Raw genomic sequence first — 18263 nt, 5'->3', positions numbered from 1 at the left:
ACTGAACATCCCTGTGATTTTTACTCTCCCCAGGTTTTTCACCAGAGTTTTACCAAAGGCTCATTCTTCATGGTGAGTCCATTCAAGGTCTGGCTCATCAGACGTATTGACTGGCTGTTCATCTTCTTCTTTCTCCAGTTGTCCACAGCACCACATTTTTTCGTCAACCTGCGTCTCAGCTCGGATCTCCTTCACTCTCTGTCCAATAAAACCACCTGTATTTTGGATATTGTTATGATTTCCTGACCTTGTTGACATCTTATCTTTATGTTGTATGCCATTGCAAATGTTGTTTGTTTGTTGTAAAAGCAATAACTGAAGAAATGCAAGTATTCAATGTATTTGCGGGTTGTCCTTCTTCTATGTTGGGTTTATTTGTGCGGAGAGAAAAGAGAAATTCCTCTTTTTATTTTGTATAAAATGTCTCTGATATCAACATTCTTTTTCATCTTCTTTGTCCGGTATATTAAGGATAAACTCTAACTTATATAGCCCACTTGTCCACTGATCTGAAATGTCTTGGATATCATCTTTTAATGTCTTCTTCATCTCTTTTCGGTTTATTCTTGGGTGGCAACCAACGTCAAAGTGCTTCCCTGCCAGTGAACCGAGCAGAGAAGAAGAAGAAGAAGTTATCAAGGTGCATTACTGCCATCTGCTGTGTCTTCTTCTTCTTCTTCTTCTTCTTCTTCTTCTTCTTCTTCTCTGCTCGTCCCACCGGCGGGTATCATGTGAAATGTTCCAAGATGCATTGGATCTTCAATGAGGTTATGCTTTGATCCGCATTTTTGTTTGTTTGTTTAGCTATTGAATATGAGGTCATTCCAATCTGAATCTCTACGAGTAAATGATCTAATAACTGCAGCTTGATGCTGGATGCCAATAAATCGAACAAAGAAGAAGAAGATGATCTGCCATTTGATTTATTCTGTGTGATTGAAACGCGGCTGCAATAAAATGAATATGAGTTTGAATGAATCAAACCCCCCTTAGCTATGCTAATTCTCATATTCCTCAAAGCAGAGGCCAAGGTCTCAAGGTAGCTAGAGTTTATTTGAGAGCCTCACTCTCAGCTGCACGAAATCATATTCATTTTTCACTCATATTTAGGCGACAAATCCGTAATAACACAAAAATAAACTAACGTTCCCAAGGTGTGACCTGCATAGCTCTCGTCTTATGTTTTTGCTGTTTTAACCAATAAAATCAAAGCACTCAAGAGATCATAGGCTTTATTTTTACTTGCAGAGGAAACAAGCAAAACAAGGAAAGAGCTTTCCTACATAAACTGAAAAGAGTTAATTCCAAACGACTCAACAGAGAAGACAGAACTATGGCTCATAGACAGACATACCTATACGCTCCAAGTAGAGACACACAGTATTGTTACTCAAGCACACACACACACAAACACACACACACACACACACACACTTTCTACTTTCTAAAGAGCCATGAGTCACATCAACCAGGTATTGAAAATGTCATTAATGTGCGTGATGACTCAGCACTCGGAGAGCCATTGGGTTTATCAAAGCCCATAGTTCTCACCCTCCTCTTCCAAACATGAAAGAGAACCTGCAGTAGCCTTCAGTTGTCATAAAATATCTTTACTGCATCATTTACACTGTGTTTTAGGCCTAAATGTCCGCAAATGGAAGTGGCTAAGCTAACAGACTTCATTTTAAATATTTGTATTGCTCCTACAATCTGTTTATGTAAATTATAAATATATTATATTGTTTTTCTCATTTAAATATGTGGAATGAGGCCACTGAGACAACAGAGGGCTTGTCCTCTACAGGGGAATCCACAGCATCTCCTCCTGTCAAGAGGTCAGCCACGGCCCCACAGTTTGGTGAGCTCTTCACCACTGAGGTGGGAATCGGACCCACTTTGCAGCTGGTGAATGAAGAGGTAACCTTATACAGGGACTCCAGAGCCCCTTGCATGGTGGAATACCATGGAGCACAAATATCCTCATGTTGCCATGTTAGCAAAGCGCTACCTGGCTGTTTCTGAGTGTTCATGTTCATGTTAATACCACAGCACAGTTCAACAGTTGATTTTCTACATGCTGCACCTTCATGAGTATATTTAGGGCCCGAGCACTGAACAGAGTGAGACACGGGGAGGCCCTATTGAAATTGTAAGGATTATTATTAATTCTTTTTTCAGGCTAATTAATTGGATTTTTGAGAGCTTTAACATGCTCAAATTCTTACCAAAATTTGCAGAAAATTAGAAAGTGGTGAAAATGTATGTATTCTGGGGGAATTTTCAATGGGCGTGGCAACATGGCTCAACGGTGCCCCCAGAAATATAGGTGCAATTTGAAAAAACGCAGCAGGAAGCCTGCTATTTTGCATGTAGTGGCCATTTTGGCCATATTCCACATTTTTACTTTAAGGTACTTGTTCCAGGGTTTACATCCAATCGACTTCAAATTGAGATGAGTGTCATCACAACAAGATGGAGATTTTCCGAGGCTACAGTGGGAGGAGGAATTGGTCCGTCTGCCGTGTCTGTGATAGATTTCTTCCTTCATGATTGTTGAATGTCCGTGGGAGTGAAAAGAGGGAAACAAACACTTGCTCTGTGATTGAGGGAACGACACTAAAACATGTTGAGTGGGGACGACACTCTTCTACAGAGTCGAGTTTTCCAAGTCAACAGCAGCGGAGATTATCGGGGGTGAAGCGGCAGCGAGGTCAGTTACATGACAGCCAACAGCGGCAGCGACCCTCAGAGCCGGCAGATCCACCAGAGTCAGCTTCAGGAGCTTTGTTAATCTGATCCCTGGTTTATATTTGTATTCATATCGTTGGATAATGTTTATGTTGCACAGGCATAAAAAGAAGCTGAAAGCTGCTCATGTTAAGTACTGTACAAGTACAGGTATTTTCTAAAGCTGTTAGAAAATACTGGTAATATTAGGATGTAACCAGGAAGCCCGATATGGGGCTGGATTTTCAGAATAAAACACCCTGACAGTAACAGGATGTAAACAGGAAGCCCGCATAGAGGAAAGTTGAAGTTTTTAAAAGAACAACTTTCACAACTGTTCAGCAACATTGTTTGTTTACCTCAGGTGGTTGAAATGCTTTTAGAGTTAATAAGTGGTCTCTCTCTCTCTCTCTCTCTCTCTCTCTCTCTCTCTCTCTATCTCTCTCTCACTCAATCTCTCTCTCTCTCAATCTCTCTCTCTCTCTCTAGGTAAGAAATACACAGCAGTAGGCTGTTCCTTGTTTCTGTTTCCTCAAAACTTAGGTACTTACCGAACCGGGATTTTATGTATTAATGGCACATGTGTCAATGTCAACTTTATTCAAAGAGCCCATTTACAACAACTTGTTCGACAACTTTACTACCTTTTACTATTGCTTTACAATAGTAAAAGGTACAGCAAGAAAACAGCAATATATAACACATCAAAAATATTAATTATCATAAATTCATATCAAAAGAAGACCAAAGAGAAGTCATGTGTTTTTAACAAGGATTTGAAGCGTGCAGAAGATATTTTAAAAATTAAAAAAATGTATCCACATATGAACCAAACGTTTAATTGTTCAGGCTCTTTCACCGTCCATGTTGGGTTCCGGGGACCTCAGCTCCTCCAAAGTCTCACTTAGATTTTCATATCATATAAATAACAACAATGAAAACATGTTCATATCATGTAAATAACAACAATGAAAACATGTTATGTCACTGTGTGAGTGTTTGGTTTCATTTTGGAAGCTGGTAAACAACCCTGACACGTGTCACCTCTCACCTGCCCCGACTCCCCCCCCCCCCCCCTCCCTGACACTCCCAGCAGCAGCACCTGTCGTCCCAGCATCCTTTGCGTGTCCAATATGGAGGAACTGGCGGTGGAGGTCCGCGGCTCCAACGGGGCTTATTACAAGGTAAATACCGGCTTATCGACGCCTTATCACCGGGGACAGTCCGCCACACGGTGCGGGACGTCCTCCGGAGGGTGTCGGGCTCCAGCTGCGTGTTCCGACCCGCTCCGGAACCACGTCGTTAGCTTGTACTAGCATTGCTAGCCGGAGTTAGCTGGCTAAGCTAGCATCGGTTGGGGCAGCTCTCGAACCAGCGACCTTTCGCTATCACTCAGCCGGGAATTAACACGAGCTCGTCTCCGATCAGTGGAAACTCATAAAGATTCAAGTTGTTATTTACTGCGCTCGATGTTTGGCGGTAGCTTCCTGGAGCTAAAAGTTAGCCTGCTAGCTAGTTTGCGTCAAGACGTGAAGCTAAATGGGAGCCGAGCGATGATTTATTCGGGTAATTGGGTCGTGTAGCTGCCCGGGATTCGATCACATAACCCTCCAGTGAACGTGTTATGTTAACGAAGTTGTATTTCTGGCCATGACAGTGGTTTCTTGTGAAACTTCACGTCTGTGCGTCTATTATTTGACACCTCATCATGCCCGAGCTATTTTTTTCCTCTGTGTGTGTGTGTGAGCCAGCTGTTCCTTGTCAATCCTGAGCGGCTGCCATGTCAGTGGAGGGGGGTCACCGACACCACAGACTATTTCTAGACTTGCTGTTTAAAGTCTCTTCTCCATTAACTCCTCTCTCTCATCCCCTTTGCCACACTGAATCCTCCTTTCCTTTCCTCTTTCCTCCTTTCCTTTCCTCTCGTCTCAGTTCAGGCCTCCTGAGTCACTTGGTTCTCAGCCCTTGTTTGAGTTGAGAAGCTGTGATTCAGTGATTCTGTAAAAGACCAACTTCAGCGATGTTCTCCTGTACTTTCAGTTTCTATCTGGTTTCATTTCGCCCTCGCTCGCTCGTCCATGTAACTGATCCGTGGAACACGGCCTCTCACTCCCATATTTACAGCAACGAGCTTTATGGAATCTAAACCTTGTGAGGACATCAACCTCGAAGAATGGGTCACAGATCATAGTTTAACTTGTTAAAAGTAATTTTCCTTAAATATACTTAGGCATTATTTTTTATTAACTAACTCAGATTGGATCAATATGACAATTGGTGGGTATTTGTGTCAGTTGTGGATAAAGACCTGGTGCAATGGTTCCCTTAAATCTAAATCCTACTTCTTCTTTGTCTTATAAGTTGTTATGTCTCTTTCTTTCTTTAATCTCATTTCTATCTTGCGTGTCTTTTATTGCAACTTCCTCTCACACAGGTTTTGCTTTCTCTTTATTCATATTTGTTTTGTTCCTCCTTTGCAATGTTTGTAAAGCCTTTGGCTCAACTCCTTTCTTAACGCACTATATAAATACACCTACTTGACTTCATGATAAGGGGGGAACACAACATCCAGTTCAAATTGTGTTTTTGACACCAGTGTAGCTTGTCAGTAGGACACAGGCTGGTTTTATTGACCATTAGCTAAACGTAGAATATTTAACACAACAGGACTTTGGGTGTCCAGACCACTTAGGACATCTAATTGCTGTTTTTCTTTGACCAAGTCATAGCATAACGTGAATTGATAGTGTGTAAAACATAGACAGAGGAATGTACTCTGCTTGCTTTGTGCTGCATGCTTAGGCACTTAATAGCAGCCAGACACATTTGGCATGTAACACATGGCTTGTACCAGCACAGCACACCCAGAATACCCCAACAAATTCCCCCGTCCCACTGGGTGTGGAGCCGTGCAGATTATTTTAGTTTATTTGCTCGGGCTTCGAGGTATCTGTAAATACATGTTCCACCTCTTTAAGAAATTACTTGTGAGTGGAACTTTATTTATGGAGACTCAAAGAATTGATAAATGACATCTGAAAGAACAAGTACATAAACAGAACAAGTGGTTATTAATGAAGGCAAACTACCAGAGATTAACTGGAACCAGTGAATTATTAAGTACATTTTAAGCAAATATTCCAATTGATCAACTATCAGAGAAGTTGCTGATCATTTTCTGTCAATTGACTGATCGTCAAACTTCTAAATCATATTATACTCTCAACTTTTTAGATTTTTTTAGCAATATACTATATTTGCTCTTTGTTGTGTTGCTTCCCTGCACATTTATCTATATCAGCCAGTAAAGTATTTTGTGTATAAGAAAACAGGTGAATCATTGAAAAATCACCCGGAGAGAGGGAAAACAACACTTGATGAGGGAGAGACAACAACACAGAGAGAACAGTCGTCTTTCAGATTTTAATTGAATCATCTTGAAGCTCTGCTCCTCACAGTTTCTTCAAATTGTTTGCAAATTCTTCATGTCCTTCACAAGGTTTCTTTCATTTTCCCCCGTATTCCTCTGTTGAACTCTTCACTTCAGTCAACTAGATGTTCTTACAGCTTTGTGTCTGTGTCTGTCTTGCAGGGCCTTGTCAAAGACATCCACGATGACTCTCTCACCATTGCCTTCGAGAACAAGTGAGTCATATTCCAGCTGCTGTCTTAAATCACGTCAGGTTCATGATATTTAAGACAAATGTTGTGAGCAACATGTTTTTAACAAGGGTGGAAACTACTCTTATATTTTCAGTTGGCAGCCAGAACGCCAGGTGCCCTTCAATGATGTCAGGTTGCCCCCAGCCGCCGACGCCAAGAAGGAGATTGGGGAGGGCGAGGAGGTGGAGGTGAGGAGTACACACATATGGTCTATCTCTTTATTTTTATTTTGCTTTCTTGTCTCTCTCTGTTGGTGGTCTAACTCTGTCTTCATCTCCTGGCAGATCCTCTCCAGAGCCAATGATCAGGAGCCCTGTGGTTGGTGGCTGGCTAAAGTTTGCATGATGAAGGGAGACGTGAGTGTTAATCATAATAAAGTTTTTACGCTTCACACTCAATGTTTACTTTGAAAATTAATGCTTTTTAGTTTTTCAGCATTATTATTAAGTATTTTAAAATTAATTTCACACACACTAGGTGTCAGTTGATGTGGTTTTAAACTCTGAACCTGTCTGTACTTTCAGTTCTATGTGATTGAGTACGCAGCGTTTGATGCCACCTACAACGAGATCGTGACCTTTGAGCGCGTGCGTCCAGTCAACCCCAACAAGGCCATCACCAAGAACTCCTTTTTCAAGTGCTCTGTCCCTGTTCCTCAGGACCTACAAGAAGCGTACGTACAACACCACAAGGGTGCTGGACAAATCCTAGTCTTACAGCTTGTGTATTTCACGATTCACATTGTTTTTATATTTTTGACCGGATTTTAAAAAGTATTTTGTTGATCTCGTATCACAGGTGCCAGAGTGAGAACGCCCATAAGGAATTCAAGAAGGCCGTGGGAGCTCTTACTGTGTCTTACTGCCCAGAGACCAGCCAACTAGTGATTGTGGTAACTGCTTTAATCCTGTCGTCGATATGTTTGTGTAGTGGACGACTCTTCTTAGTCGCCATCCAAAGAAGAAGCAGCTCCATGTATGTTAATAATTCATTCTTTTATTTTGTGTGTGTGTGTTTAGTCCACCAATGAGACGACAGTGAAGCGTGTGTCTCTGCTGAGTGACATGCACCTGCGCAGTCTCAGGACCAAGCTGCTTCTGATGTCACGCAACCAGGAAGCTACTAAACACCTGGAGGTCAGTTAGTAACCACGAAAAACCACCTGCTCATTGAGGTCACATAGGAAGCTTAGTACCCAGTTAGCAATCACATGATCATGGACCACATTCATTTGTGTTTTATCTAAGTACAACTAGTGTTGCTCTACACAGTCCTGTGTCAGGCAGGGGGATGTGGATTTTCAGCTCTTGTAAACTATGATAACTTTTCTCTTTATAAAAACATATTTCAAAGTATTACAGCTGTGTTCTTCAGTCAAGTCAAACTGTGACACGCCTCTCCTTCTCTGTTCAGAGCTCCAGGCAGCTGGTGTCGTCCTGCCAGGAGGAGTTTGTTGTGAGGATGGATCTGATGGGTCTGGCCATCGGCACCCACGGCAACAACATCCAGCAAGCTCGCAAAGTTCCAGGTGTCACGGCCATCGAGCTGGACGAGGAGACTGGCACGTTCAGGATTTACGGCGAGGTAGGGCGGTGCCTGAGTGAGTGGGTGCTCGAAGCTTCAGAGGAGAAGGAGTGAATGAACCCAAGTCTGAGAAACATTTAATATGGACACATTTGAACTTGTTCATGTACTTAAACAATCATACCTGGAATATACAGATGCTTCCTTCTGACTCTGCGTGTGTTTAAGTTCAATAATAAAGTAACTGAGTTTTCTTGTAGAATGCAGAGGCGGTGAAGAAGGCCAGGGGCTTCCTGGAGTTTCTGGAGGATTCTGTCCAGGTGCCAAGGAGCTTCGTTGGTATGTAGACGAGCACATTTCCTGCTTGAGATTGGAAATCCCGAAAATCTCTTTTTACCAGCAGCAGTCACAGAGCGGCTGAAAATAAGATGCTCTGTGTGCTGTGCTTTTTATATCTGTGTTTGTTATCCAACTTTGAAAAACTCTTTAACCTTTTACTATATTAAGTGTTTGTATCCTGGGTCTGATCCTACTGACTATTATTTCATCATTTAAAGATGTTTTCATCTGTTTATATATTTACATTCTTATATTTCTGCCCTAATAATGTCCAATGTTTTCAAACAACTTTTAATTGGTTCCTATTTGACTTCAATTCTTCATTTTTAGCTTGTTGAGCACCATATAACTGTGTTTTAGGTTCTGTGTAAATTAAGTTGATTATTTTCATCTGTAACTTTGTAAAATCACATCACAATTATTTAAATTCCACAAATGATACAGATACCATGGTTATTTACTTTATATTTACTAATTTAGTTCGATTTAATACTTATAATCATGCTTTTAGTTTGTTGATAAATCTTTTTTTTTTACTGACAACTGCATCTCATTCTTTCGTCATCTTCCCCTGCCCTGTTGTCTGCAGGCAAAGTGATCGGTAAGAATGGAAAAGTCATCCAGGAGATTGTGGACAAGGCCGGTGTGGTGAGGGTGAGGATAGAAGGAGACAAGGACAACAAGGACAACAAGGACAACAAGGACAACAAGGACAACAAGCAGCCCAAACAGGAAGTAAGTCTGCCGCAGCAGCGTGTTCACTGCGGCTGATAAAGCTGCTTGTCAGGAAAAGATAACCGCCAGTTTCACACAACTATACAGATGATGATTCAATCCCATACTTAGTGTGTTGTCTTTTTGTTTTTTGGTGACACAGGGAATGGTCCCCTTCACCTTTGTTGGTACCAAGGAGAGTATTGGCAATGTTCAGGTGTTGCTGGAGTATCACATCTCATACCTCAATGTAAGGACAGTACGTATGTGTGGGTGCTTGTGATGCATGTTTATTTATGCTATAATTTTCGGCAAACCTTTCTAATGCTAACCAGTGTTTCACTAATGAAAAGCAGGAATTGATGATGCATGTTGGAATAATCTGCATAGACACAACCTGACTCACATCTATCTGGCTTTCCTCACCGCTTCATAATAAAAAACATGCTGCTTTGATTTGATCTTGTGCCGTGCAAGTATATAAAGTGATATCAGATGGAAGAGGATAACAAAAAGTAATGATGTGTAAAGCTTGGCTAACAAAACAACATATAATATTCAATTAATAGCAACATAACTAAAGATTTGTAAAATGTTTTGTTTGTCGTTCTCTGCTCATAAAGAAGAGATGAACCACAAACTTCAATCTAACGAAAAAAACAAATCAACTTGTCAAAAAAGAACAGAAGCCATTTATTTATCAGTGGCTACTTTGTCTGTCGTCATCTTGTCATTAAACACAAGATGATCCTACAGCCTTGATCATATTGATCAGTTATGTTGAGATAAATCAAAGTAACATGTTACAGCATCAGTACAACTGTGACGTTTTCCCCACATACATAATTACCACCTGTGTTGAAGTTAAATTCTACATTGAAATACCTGATTATTCCTATTTATCGTGAATCACACTGAATGATAATCATGACCAATGATCCCTTTGCTGCTCTGTGGTGTGTATTTGGCTGTGAATGTTTATGCATGTGCATGGTCTGTGCCACGTGGGTGTGTTTGTTTTGTGTGTAGGACGTAGTGGAGCTTCTTACCGAGGGCCAGCGACTCGAGGAAGAGCTGAGGCTGAATCTGGATTTTACACAGGGAACCAGCCTAGCAAGATTCAGAATAAGCAACAGCATGCACCCTGGATGTGATATAGATGTGTGTATGATAACTGCATGCTGACCAGTGATGACCTCTCTATGACATTTTATTGATTTCCTGAAAATGCTTAATTACTATAATCTCATCTTCTTTTTCTTGCTTTTCTTTCTGTCTGATTCTCTTTCACTTAATTTTAACCTTTTTTCGCTTATTTTTTTTTTCCGCCCAGGAGGTTGAGCAGCTTCGTCTGGAGAGGATGCAGATTGACGAGCAGTTGCGTCAGGTCACCCAGGGTCAGAGGGGCGAGAGAGGAGAGAGGGGCGAGAGAGGAGAGAGGGGGGACAGAGGAGAGAGAGGGGACAGGGGGGATAAAGGAGAGAGGGGGGATAGAGGAGGAGCGTACAATGCAGATGGAAGCGCCAATGCCTCCTCGTCCACCGTACATGCCGGCCGCTCCTACAACAGTCGTGGCCGTGGACGCAGAGGCAACAGCTACAGCACTGGATATGGTAGGCACCTCTAAATCAGCTTATATGCTTCCAGATATAAGTGTTGAAATAGTCTGTGCACAAATTATTAAATAAAAAGCTCCAGTATGTTCACATCTGTCCTAACTTCTCTCTGTCTTCTTGTGCATCTGCCTGTGTTCAGGAACCAACTCAGAGCAGTCCAACGCCTCTGAGACCGACTCAGAGCGCAAGGAGGAGCTCAGTGATTGGTCCCTGGCCGGGGAGGACCAGGACAGGTGAATAGTTATAAACGATTGAACCCAAAGATGTTAATCAGCCATTAAAGGAAGTTTTTGAAGCCTGACCATCTCATGTTAAGTAGCTATTGATTATTCGCTGGTTGATGTTTTTCATTAGGTTTCTTTGTGAATGTATTAGTGTGAGATGTTGAATGGTTTACTAACTGACTTCCAGGGACAGGGAGAGAGGCCAGCGGCCACAGAGAGATAGCCGTCGGAGGCCAGGACCCGGCAGAGGCCGTGGAGGAAGAGGAAGAGGAGGACGAGGATACAGCAACAGTTATGGTAAAATATACTATCATACACTTTTTACAGTTGTTGTTGTCACAAATAGGCAGGAAGGCAGCCTAAGTAAACAATAGTACTCAGTTATAAAGGCTAGTGGCTCTGTTTTCACCAGGTACTTTGTTATGTCACCGTGTCGGTGTTGAAAAGAACATGATTTCTTTCAAACGCCTTCAAGAATTTCCCCAACAATTAAGGTGGTAATAACGACAAACTACTATTTGATAAAATGATGAACTGAAGTCCAAACGGTCAAAGGTCAACTTAACCGTGACCTCATAATGAAACCACCAACCTCGGATGTTGGTGGTTTGTGAACAGGGCTTTAGAGGACCCACTGTGTGGAGAGGAACTAACACACACACCTTTCTCTTTTCTTAAAAGTAGGTTTTGATTCATCTCAGTGTAACTTGTTTGTAACTTTGCCTGTCTCTCTGCAGGAGGGCCCCAGGGCCACGAGGATAACCATGCCTACGGAGTCCTGGAGACCAACACGGAGACCGACCACACAGCCGATACGGATGCTAGTGAGTCCAACCTGCCCACAACCCGCCGCAGGAGGTCTCGGCGACGCAGAACCGACGAGGACGCCACACTGATGGACGGCATGAGCGAGTCGGACAACGCCTCAATGAGTGAAAATGGAATAGGTAAGGAAGTCACATGAGCTATAATTAAACTTCCTGTGTCCTATTTGTCAAAGGATGCTCTAAACGTTTCCCTCTGGGAGGCGACTGTTGCTGTGAGAGTTTCAGTTTATCAGTGTGAAATGAGTCAGTGCAGTTTAATGTCGGTGTTAAGCCCCAAATCAATCGCTGTCTTTGTGATGACCCAACAACCCGTAGATGACCCGGAAGCTAAGTCTCAGCGTCGTAACCGTAGTCGGCGTCGGCGCGACCGCCTGCCTGAGGAGAGGCAGCCAGGTAACCACGTCAGCCTCCAGTGTGCTCACCCCTGGTCCCTGCTCTGAATGGCTTCTTGAGACAGTTGAACACCAGGCCTCCTGTTTGCTTGTGTGTCTCCAACTTACTAAACAAAGACTCCTCCCGTAACGGGTTAGACCGTCAACATGCATCCTCCCTGTGTTACTTTGGCCTCATAATTCTCTACTAATAACTCAGCCACAATTTGTTTTGTGTCGTCATCATCTACACAAATATCAGTCAACTAGTCGCTCAACTTGCTTTGAAAAGCTGACAACCATGCCTGCTTTTCACAGTGAGCGCACAGGTGTTAACATTCCTCCCCTCGCACTGCCACCACTGTTTGTGTTCTGCTTCTCTACAGGGAGAGCAAGATCTGCTGTCATCCTCATCGGGATGAAGTTCCAAACATGGGGCAGATTGTTTTAGAGCTACGCAGCCGTCTCAGCATCTCGGCTTCTGTCTGATTCTTACCATGGGTTTTTCTTTCCTCTTGTCTTGTGTGTGCAGTGACTGTGGCTGACTACATATCCAGGGCTGAATCTCAGAGCAGACAGTTGAGCTCCACCGACCCCAAGAAGAAAAATAAGGATGTGGTTAGTACTCGAGCGATCAGATTGTTGGCAGAACACAGTTCATCTTTATAAAAGCTCTTAGAGAACGACCATCATGTATTAAACGGAAGGATTTTCTGCAAATTACTTGGGAGGGTATCTTGAGATTATAAACTTGTGGAGCTGATTTGTCTATGTCAAGAAAACATGCTCCAAAAAACGAATTTCTATAGATAACTCCATAATTAGGGTGAGAATCTAAAGCATCAGAAAAGTGACGTCCAGAAAATTACACCATACATAGTTTAAAAATGCATTTTTCTAGTTATCTCTGCATCGTATTGGACTACAGACACGACCTGAAGCTCACATAGATCTTTAGCATTGCCTGATGGCCCCTCTGATACTTTTATCTAGTGTAAATCTTGCTTTTTGATTCTTTTCTTAACGTCTCTGTGCCGGTTGTCTCTTCAGACTCAGGTCGAGGCCATCGCTGAGCACAGCCCGCCGCCCCCCCCGGCCACCACCAACGGCTCCAACAACAGCGACGCCGCTGCCGACGGCGAGGGAACCAGCAAAGCTCCCAGGTCTCCCAGTGAGAGGCCGGCCAAAGTGTCCTACGAGGACCCGAGCCCACAGCCCGCTGTCAACGGACTCTCCTAGTCAGACCGCATCAAAGGAAATGGTTTCAAATATTTGAACATGTTTGGCTGCACTGAATTTAATCTCACGGTCTCTAGAGCAGCCGTCGTCTAAATACAAAAAGCACTGTTCTTTTTTTTTCCTTCTTACGTTACGAATATTTGAAACCTGTTTTCACTGTGCAAGTTTTAGAGGTTTAACCCTAAACCCCATTTTACATGTGTTCTGTTCCAACTATCCACTTTACTACATTTTTTTTTTTACAATAGTTCTTCCTGTATGAGCTTGCCAAAGATAGTCAAACACACTCAGACGTACATACATCTCTATTCTACTGTTCCTCTCAGTCCACTCTTCATTGAGAGCTCAGGGGGAGGTCGGACTGAATGCAGTATTTGTAAAAAAAAAAAGACGCAGACAGGGATTCAGTTCGAACCCATGACTGTGGTATGACTTCAGCAGTTGTGTTTTTATTGGTATAAATAACATCATAGCAGGGTTTTAGAATAAGAAATCATGCCTTTTAACAGGCAGACGCAGAGAGATGCTTCCACACCCGTTTTCAGGATGTTTTATGAAATCTGAAGTCGTCTGGAGCTTCAGCGTTCTGCATGAGCAGCGGCTCAGTGCGGGCAGGTGTGTCGAAACCCCCCCCCCCCCCCCCCCCAAGTATGTAAGACATACACGTGATCAGCTGTTGTGCCTTGAGAGTAGATTCAACATGTCGTTGCCTGGCTCTGCACACCACCTGAGATCCTGCTCACTCATTTCAATGTCACTCGGTCGCCTCCACCTGTCACAGTGGAACCAGAGCAGCCGTCTCCTTTGTGCCACCGGCACCGTCGGCAGGTGCAGGCCGACACCGAGACCCTGGTAGGATGTCAGAGGCATATCTTTTTTAATTCAGGTGTGTCTATTCTTAATGTTTGTGGGGCAAATGAGTCCAGTTATCTGAGTTTGACGTTAGCTGCTTTGTTTTTCAATATGCAACCACTTTGGTCATAGAAGACAAATGTTATTACAGAGTGTCTGGAGAGGAAACAAAAAAAATGGAGGAGTTGTTTTCTTTGCACTGAAACTTAACCTTTTTCTTTGTTTAAAAAAAAAGAGTTGATTGTAGTCGAGTCTGGAAAGTGACCTGTTACTGTTTCGTGCTGGACAGATGTAGCCTTCAGTGCTGGGTTTCCTGGAAACATCTCGTTGTTTAACATCTAAGTTTTCATCAATTAGGACATGATGCTGGTTCCTTCCAGAGATCAACTGGAATTAACAGATTCCCTGTCCGGTTCCCACTGGAACAGAAACCCTGTCACAGCAGCGAGAACCAGACGAGCCGCGTGTTCGAGATGTTTCTGGAAAACCGAGCGAGTGTCATTTTCACGATTCTTCCACAGACCAACTGGTTGGAAACTGGTCATGACTGTTCCATTAAGGAAGGAGATTTATTTGGTTTATTTATTTAAAAAGTGTACAGTATTTAAAAAAAACAAAAGGAAAAAAAAAACAAGAGAAGCTCTTCATTTTCTTGACACTAAACAACATGTTGCCGAGGGGTTTATTTTGGAGACATAAGACAATTTGGACTACTGAGGGTTGTGACATCCAGTATGTTTTTTTTAAGGATCATTCTGGTTGGTTGATGTGCAATATGTTTTGTATGCAGGTAGTTCTTAAATAAACTTGATCTTCTGTATAGATCTAAACCCGACTGTGTGCTCTGTTGCTGCCACATCACCTCACTGGAGCATTTTCAATTTTACTCAGTTCAGTCACTTCACAGTCCAGCCGTCAAATTATTATAATCAAGATACAAATTAAAAATGTAATGTTTAGCAGTATATTCATATCTTACGCCCTCTGCTGCGGCTGCAGGTTCGACTCCCAACTTGCAGCCCTTTGTCTACATGTCTTTCTCACTCATTCACACTTAATCTGTTAATGATCTTTCAATTAAAGCGATGATTGCCCAAATATGATATGTCTATGCAGATGTAAAGAGTTTCTGTTCACTTTAACTGTTCCTTTCATCCGTACTGGTCACAAGAGAAATCTCCCAAAGCTAAAATGATGCCAGACAGTATATGAGTAAATCAAATCAAAGTGGGTGTGTTACTTATGTGCAGTGTTTGTAGTGTGGAGCAATTATTTTAATGTACAATCAGAATATGAGTTTGATTTTGACTTTGGAAAAAACTACGAGCTTAAGTTAATTTGCTAAAAAGTTCACAAAATAAATTTAAAAGATAATGAGGGAGGGCTCTGGTGACAATTTGTACAGTGTGATTTTATTTGAGAACAATCAGTTAAAAAAGTGATAATCACTGAGTCAGCTCAAGATCAGGAGCTTTGTGAAATCACATCAATGTCAGACCAGCATCTTCATCTCTATTTCTTCATCTGTCCGTCCATCAGATCCTTGGCTTCATTTATCTTTGCTGCGAGGTATGGGGATCCGCCTGGGAATCAAACATCAATCAATCAAATCATGGGATAAAACTGCATATATCAGTCTTTGCAATCATGCTAAACACAGTGTTTACATGTTAGAACAGACTGTAACAGCTTTTAAAATATTTGAATAGTTAACAGCTGAAACCAGAGATGTATCTGAACTTTTAGAGCTTCTTCTCACCTCGATCTGGATGGTTCAGGATCATCAATTTTCTGTGGGCTTCTCTGATCTTAATTTTATTGGCCGTTGGACTGGAAAACAAAGATACATCATAAATTAAGGTAATAATCTGTGTAGTGAGGTTTATTTGATGCACATATTAACACCAGAGTTGACAAAAGTGAGAAGTATGAGAATAAAACCAACTTAACGTCGCCCAAAACCCAGAGAAAACATGGGTCTTCAGTTTAGCCTTTAGTATGTATAATGATTGTCAGTCGTAAACTGTTCAAAAGCTCTGGTGCGGCTTCATCAAATACATGATCGCCTTAACTTCATCTGCACTCAGTGTTGTGTGTGCTGGGGGAAAGCGTGAACACGTACCTGACGCCTAGAACCAGGGCAGCTTCTCTCTTGTTCATCTTTGGTTCAAACCCCCCTCTGTAGAACCCTCCTCCAAAAGCCTGTGACAACATTCAGCAAATAGCTCACATCCTGGATCCATACTCACAAAAACACTTATTATAAACTAATTAGATGTGAAATGAGGGATCAAGAGAAATCTATCACACATACTAGTATTTACAGGTATGTGCTTGTTTCCTACTCACAGATTTGGGGAAGCTCTGAAGAGCCTGTTTCATCTGAGGCTCCATCTGCTTCATGGCCTGCATGGCATACCGGCCTGAGAGACAAGGAGGAGTGAGAGGCAGATACATCAAGTTCAGTTTATTAAGTACAGCTAGCTACAAGTAAAGCAGTCGAATACAGCAGACCTGCAACAACTTGACCTTCATGAAGGTTATAGTGTTCAGATTCTACTCGGTCCATAGTTTGCACCTTGTAACATCCAAATGTTCAAAAGATTAAATAAACACTCAGGTGCCAGTTTATTAATTCAATTCAATTCAGTTTGTATAGCACCAGATTATAATAAACATTATCTCAAGGCACTTTACATATCATTCAGAGAGATGTTTATTCAAGTGTGTGCTATGTTGAAGTTCTTATTTGAGGCTGTACTGCAACATACAGGGATATGTTAGTCATCTAGTCTGTCATTAGAAACAGAAATGAGGTGGACAGAGAACTAAATTTGATGAGAGGTGAAAAGTCTTCAGGAAACACAAGCAAGTCCAGATCTGTGTGTACAAGTCCTGAAGACAACATCTGTACAGATAAACACACGTGTGCCAGATGTGTCTTCTTTCTATTATCGTTTCATTTTCACCTTTTATTTGACCTGTTCATTTATTTTAATTGTCATATTAGTGCATCATATTATGTGTTCTAGTTTTCAAGTGACACAGCTCTGTAGTTATTCATTTCATTTGAACACCACCTTGTTTCCTCGTCACATTGCATCCTGCTGATTGTTATTTATCTTACATATCCTTATCTTGTCAGACTCTGTTTTTAAATACGTGCTTTATAAATACAGTTCATTTCAGATATAAATGAATAAAGGTCGTTACCGACAAACCCAGCAGCAGCCAGAGCCAGTCCCGCTGCCACCATGGAGCTGGCCTGCACAGGGACAGAGAAGCACAGTGACACATGAGGAGGAAGAACACAAGATCAACATGCAGCAACACACACGTCACATGGAGTCGAACTCGAGCTCCTCCTCCCTGACGCTAGTTTCACACATTCAAACCACTTCGTATAACTCAGTTGAAGTTTGTGACGCGGCTGATTAGAGCCGTAAATCAAACGTTCACTCGGTTTGGGTCACGTCGTGCTGGATCACAAACACACACATATGACTGCAGCTAACGTTAGCTTAGCCATGTGGAATGGACGTTATCTCGTGTGCTGGTTCGATTCCTGAGCTGAAGCCACGTGCAGGTGATCAGTGCATCCGGAGAACAGCAGGTCGGAACCCACCATGTCTGTGTGTTCAGGTCCGTGTCCGCTGAAGATCAGGATCCGAACGTGTGACCTCTCGTCTCCATGTCGCTCTGCGCCCTGCTCCTCTGTTTACGCCGGAAATGGAAGGGGACTGTCGTAAAGCAGCAAAGTTGCCAGTTTTTACTGTTTTGTTAAAATCAGCTGCACAGAACCTGCTCATTATAAATATAAATATGTATCCACCAATATAATGTGTTCATGTAAGCGTTCCTTAATATGTAGAAAATAAAGTCCTTCAACAAACACAGTATTGATCTTAGTGATGTTCTGGTGCTACAATTTCTACAAGTATGTTTGTTTACATTTTGTAAAATAACTTAAATTTCTCATTCCTACGTATTAATACTAACACCAATAACTATCAATAAATCTCTATAACACTGAAGAACATTTAAAACACAAACATTCCAATGCTTGTTCTGGAGTTGGTCTAACTTCCTGATGATTTCTTCACTGGTTTATGAAGATTTCATGAAGACAGACAAAATCATGATTGTGATGTCTTTGCAAAAGTTTAA

The 18263-nt window shown here is 42.0% G+C and overlaps 2 protein-coding genes across 7 annotated transcripts; one reads left to right on the top strand and one right to left on the bottom strand.

The window, feature by feature from the left end:
- Positions 1-3817: 3817 nt before the first annotated feature.
- fxr1 (FMR1 autosomal homolog 1) lies at positions 3818-14926 on the top strand. Of its 6 annotated transcripts, none has more exons than XM_053430337.1 (19): positions 3818-3911; positions 6320-6372; positions 6485-6578; positions 6675-6746; positions 6915-7063; positions 7189-7282; positions 7410-7526; positions 7804-7974; positions 8175-8253; positions 8843-8988; positions 9131-9217; positions 9997-10128; positions 10301-10580; positions 10723-10816; positions 10995-11104; positions 11545-11754; positions 11950-12027; positions 12538-12623; positions 13056-14926. In XM_053430337.1, the coding sequence occupies exons 1-19, from the start codon at positions 3861-3863 to the stop codon at positions 13242-13244; spliced, it is 2292 nt and encodes a 763-aa protein (XP_053286312.1). In that variant the 5' UTR covers positions 3818-3860; the 3' UTR covers positions 13245-14926. The 6 variants fall into 6 exon arrangements, with proteins under 6 accessions (XP_053286312.1, XP_053286311.1, XP_053286316.1 ...); XM_053430336.1 differs by having other exon boundaries at positions 8843-8990; positions 9124-9217; XM_053430341.1 differs by lacking the exon at positions 9997-10128.
- A 560-nt stretch (positions 14927-15486) lies between these two features.
- On the bottom strand, positions 15487-17835 carry dnajc19 (DnaJ (Hsp40) homolog, subfamily C, member 19). The gene is made up of 6 exons (XM_053430343.1): positions 17722-17835; positions 17310-17361; positions 16446-16519; positions 16219-16298; positions 15856-15926; positions 15487-15679 (listed from the first exon to the last, which is right to left on the bottom strand). The coding sequence occupies exons 1-6, from the start codon at positions 17722-17724 to the stop codon at positions 15609-15611; spliced, it is 351 nt and encodes a 116-aa protein (XP_053286318.1). The 5' UTR covers positions 17725-17835; the 3' UTR covers positions 15487-15608.
- Between the last annotated feature and the right edge of the window lie 428 nt (positions 17836-18263).

Source organism: Pleuronectes platessa, chromosome 9 (assembly GCF_947347685.1).
Source record: "Pleuronectes platessa chromosome 9, fPlePla1.1, whole genome shotgun sequence".
Classification (NCBI taxonomy): domain Eukaryota; kingdom Metazoa; phylum Chordata; class Actinopteri; order Pleuronectiformes; family Pleuronectidae; genus Pleuronectes; species Pleuronectes platessa.
Note: the sequence above shows the minus strand (reverse complement) of the source record. Positions and strands in the feature narration are given on the sequence as shown.

Bases quoted from the DNA above. Each gene is read 5' to 3' on its own strand.
- fxr1 (XM_053430336.1), top strand. From the start codon at position 3,861: ATGGAGGAACTGGCGGTGGAGGTCCGCGGCTCCAACGGGGCTTATTAC. The intron at 6,579-6,674 runs GTGAGGAGTACA...ATCTCCTGGCAG, and splicing joins GGGAGGGCGAGGAGGTGGAG to ATCCTCTCCAGAGCCAATGA. The intron at 12,028-12,537 runs GTAACCACGTCA...TTGTGTGTGCAG, and splicing joins GCCTGAGGAGAGGCAGCCAG to TGACTGTGGCTGACTACATA.
- dnajc19 (XM_053430343.1), bottom strand. The intron at 16,520-17,309 runs GTAACGACCTTT...CTTGTCTCTCAG, and splicing joins GGCTGCTGCTGGGTTTGTCG to GCCGGTATGCCATGCAGGCC. The intron at 16,299-16,445 runs GTGAGTAGGAAA...ATGTTGTCACAG, and splicing joins TTCAGAGCTTCCCCAAATCT to GCTTTTGGAGGAGGGTTCTA.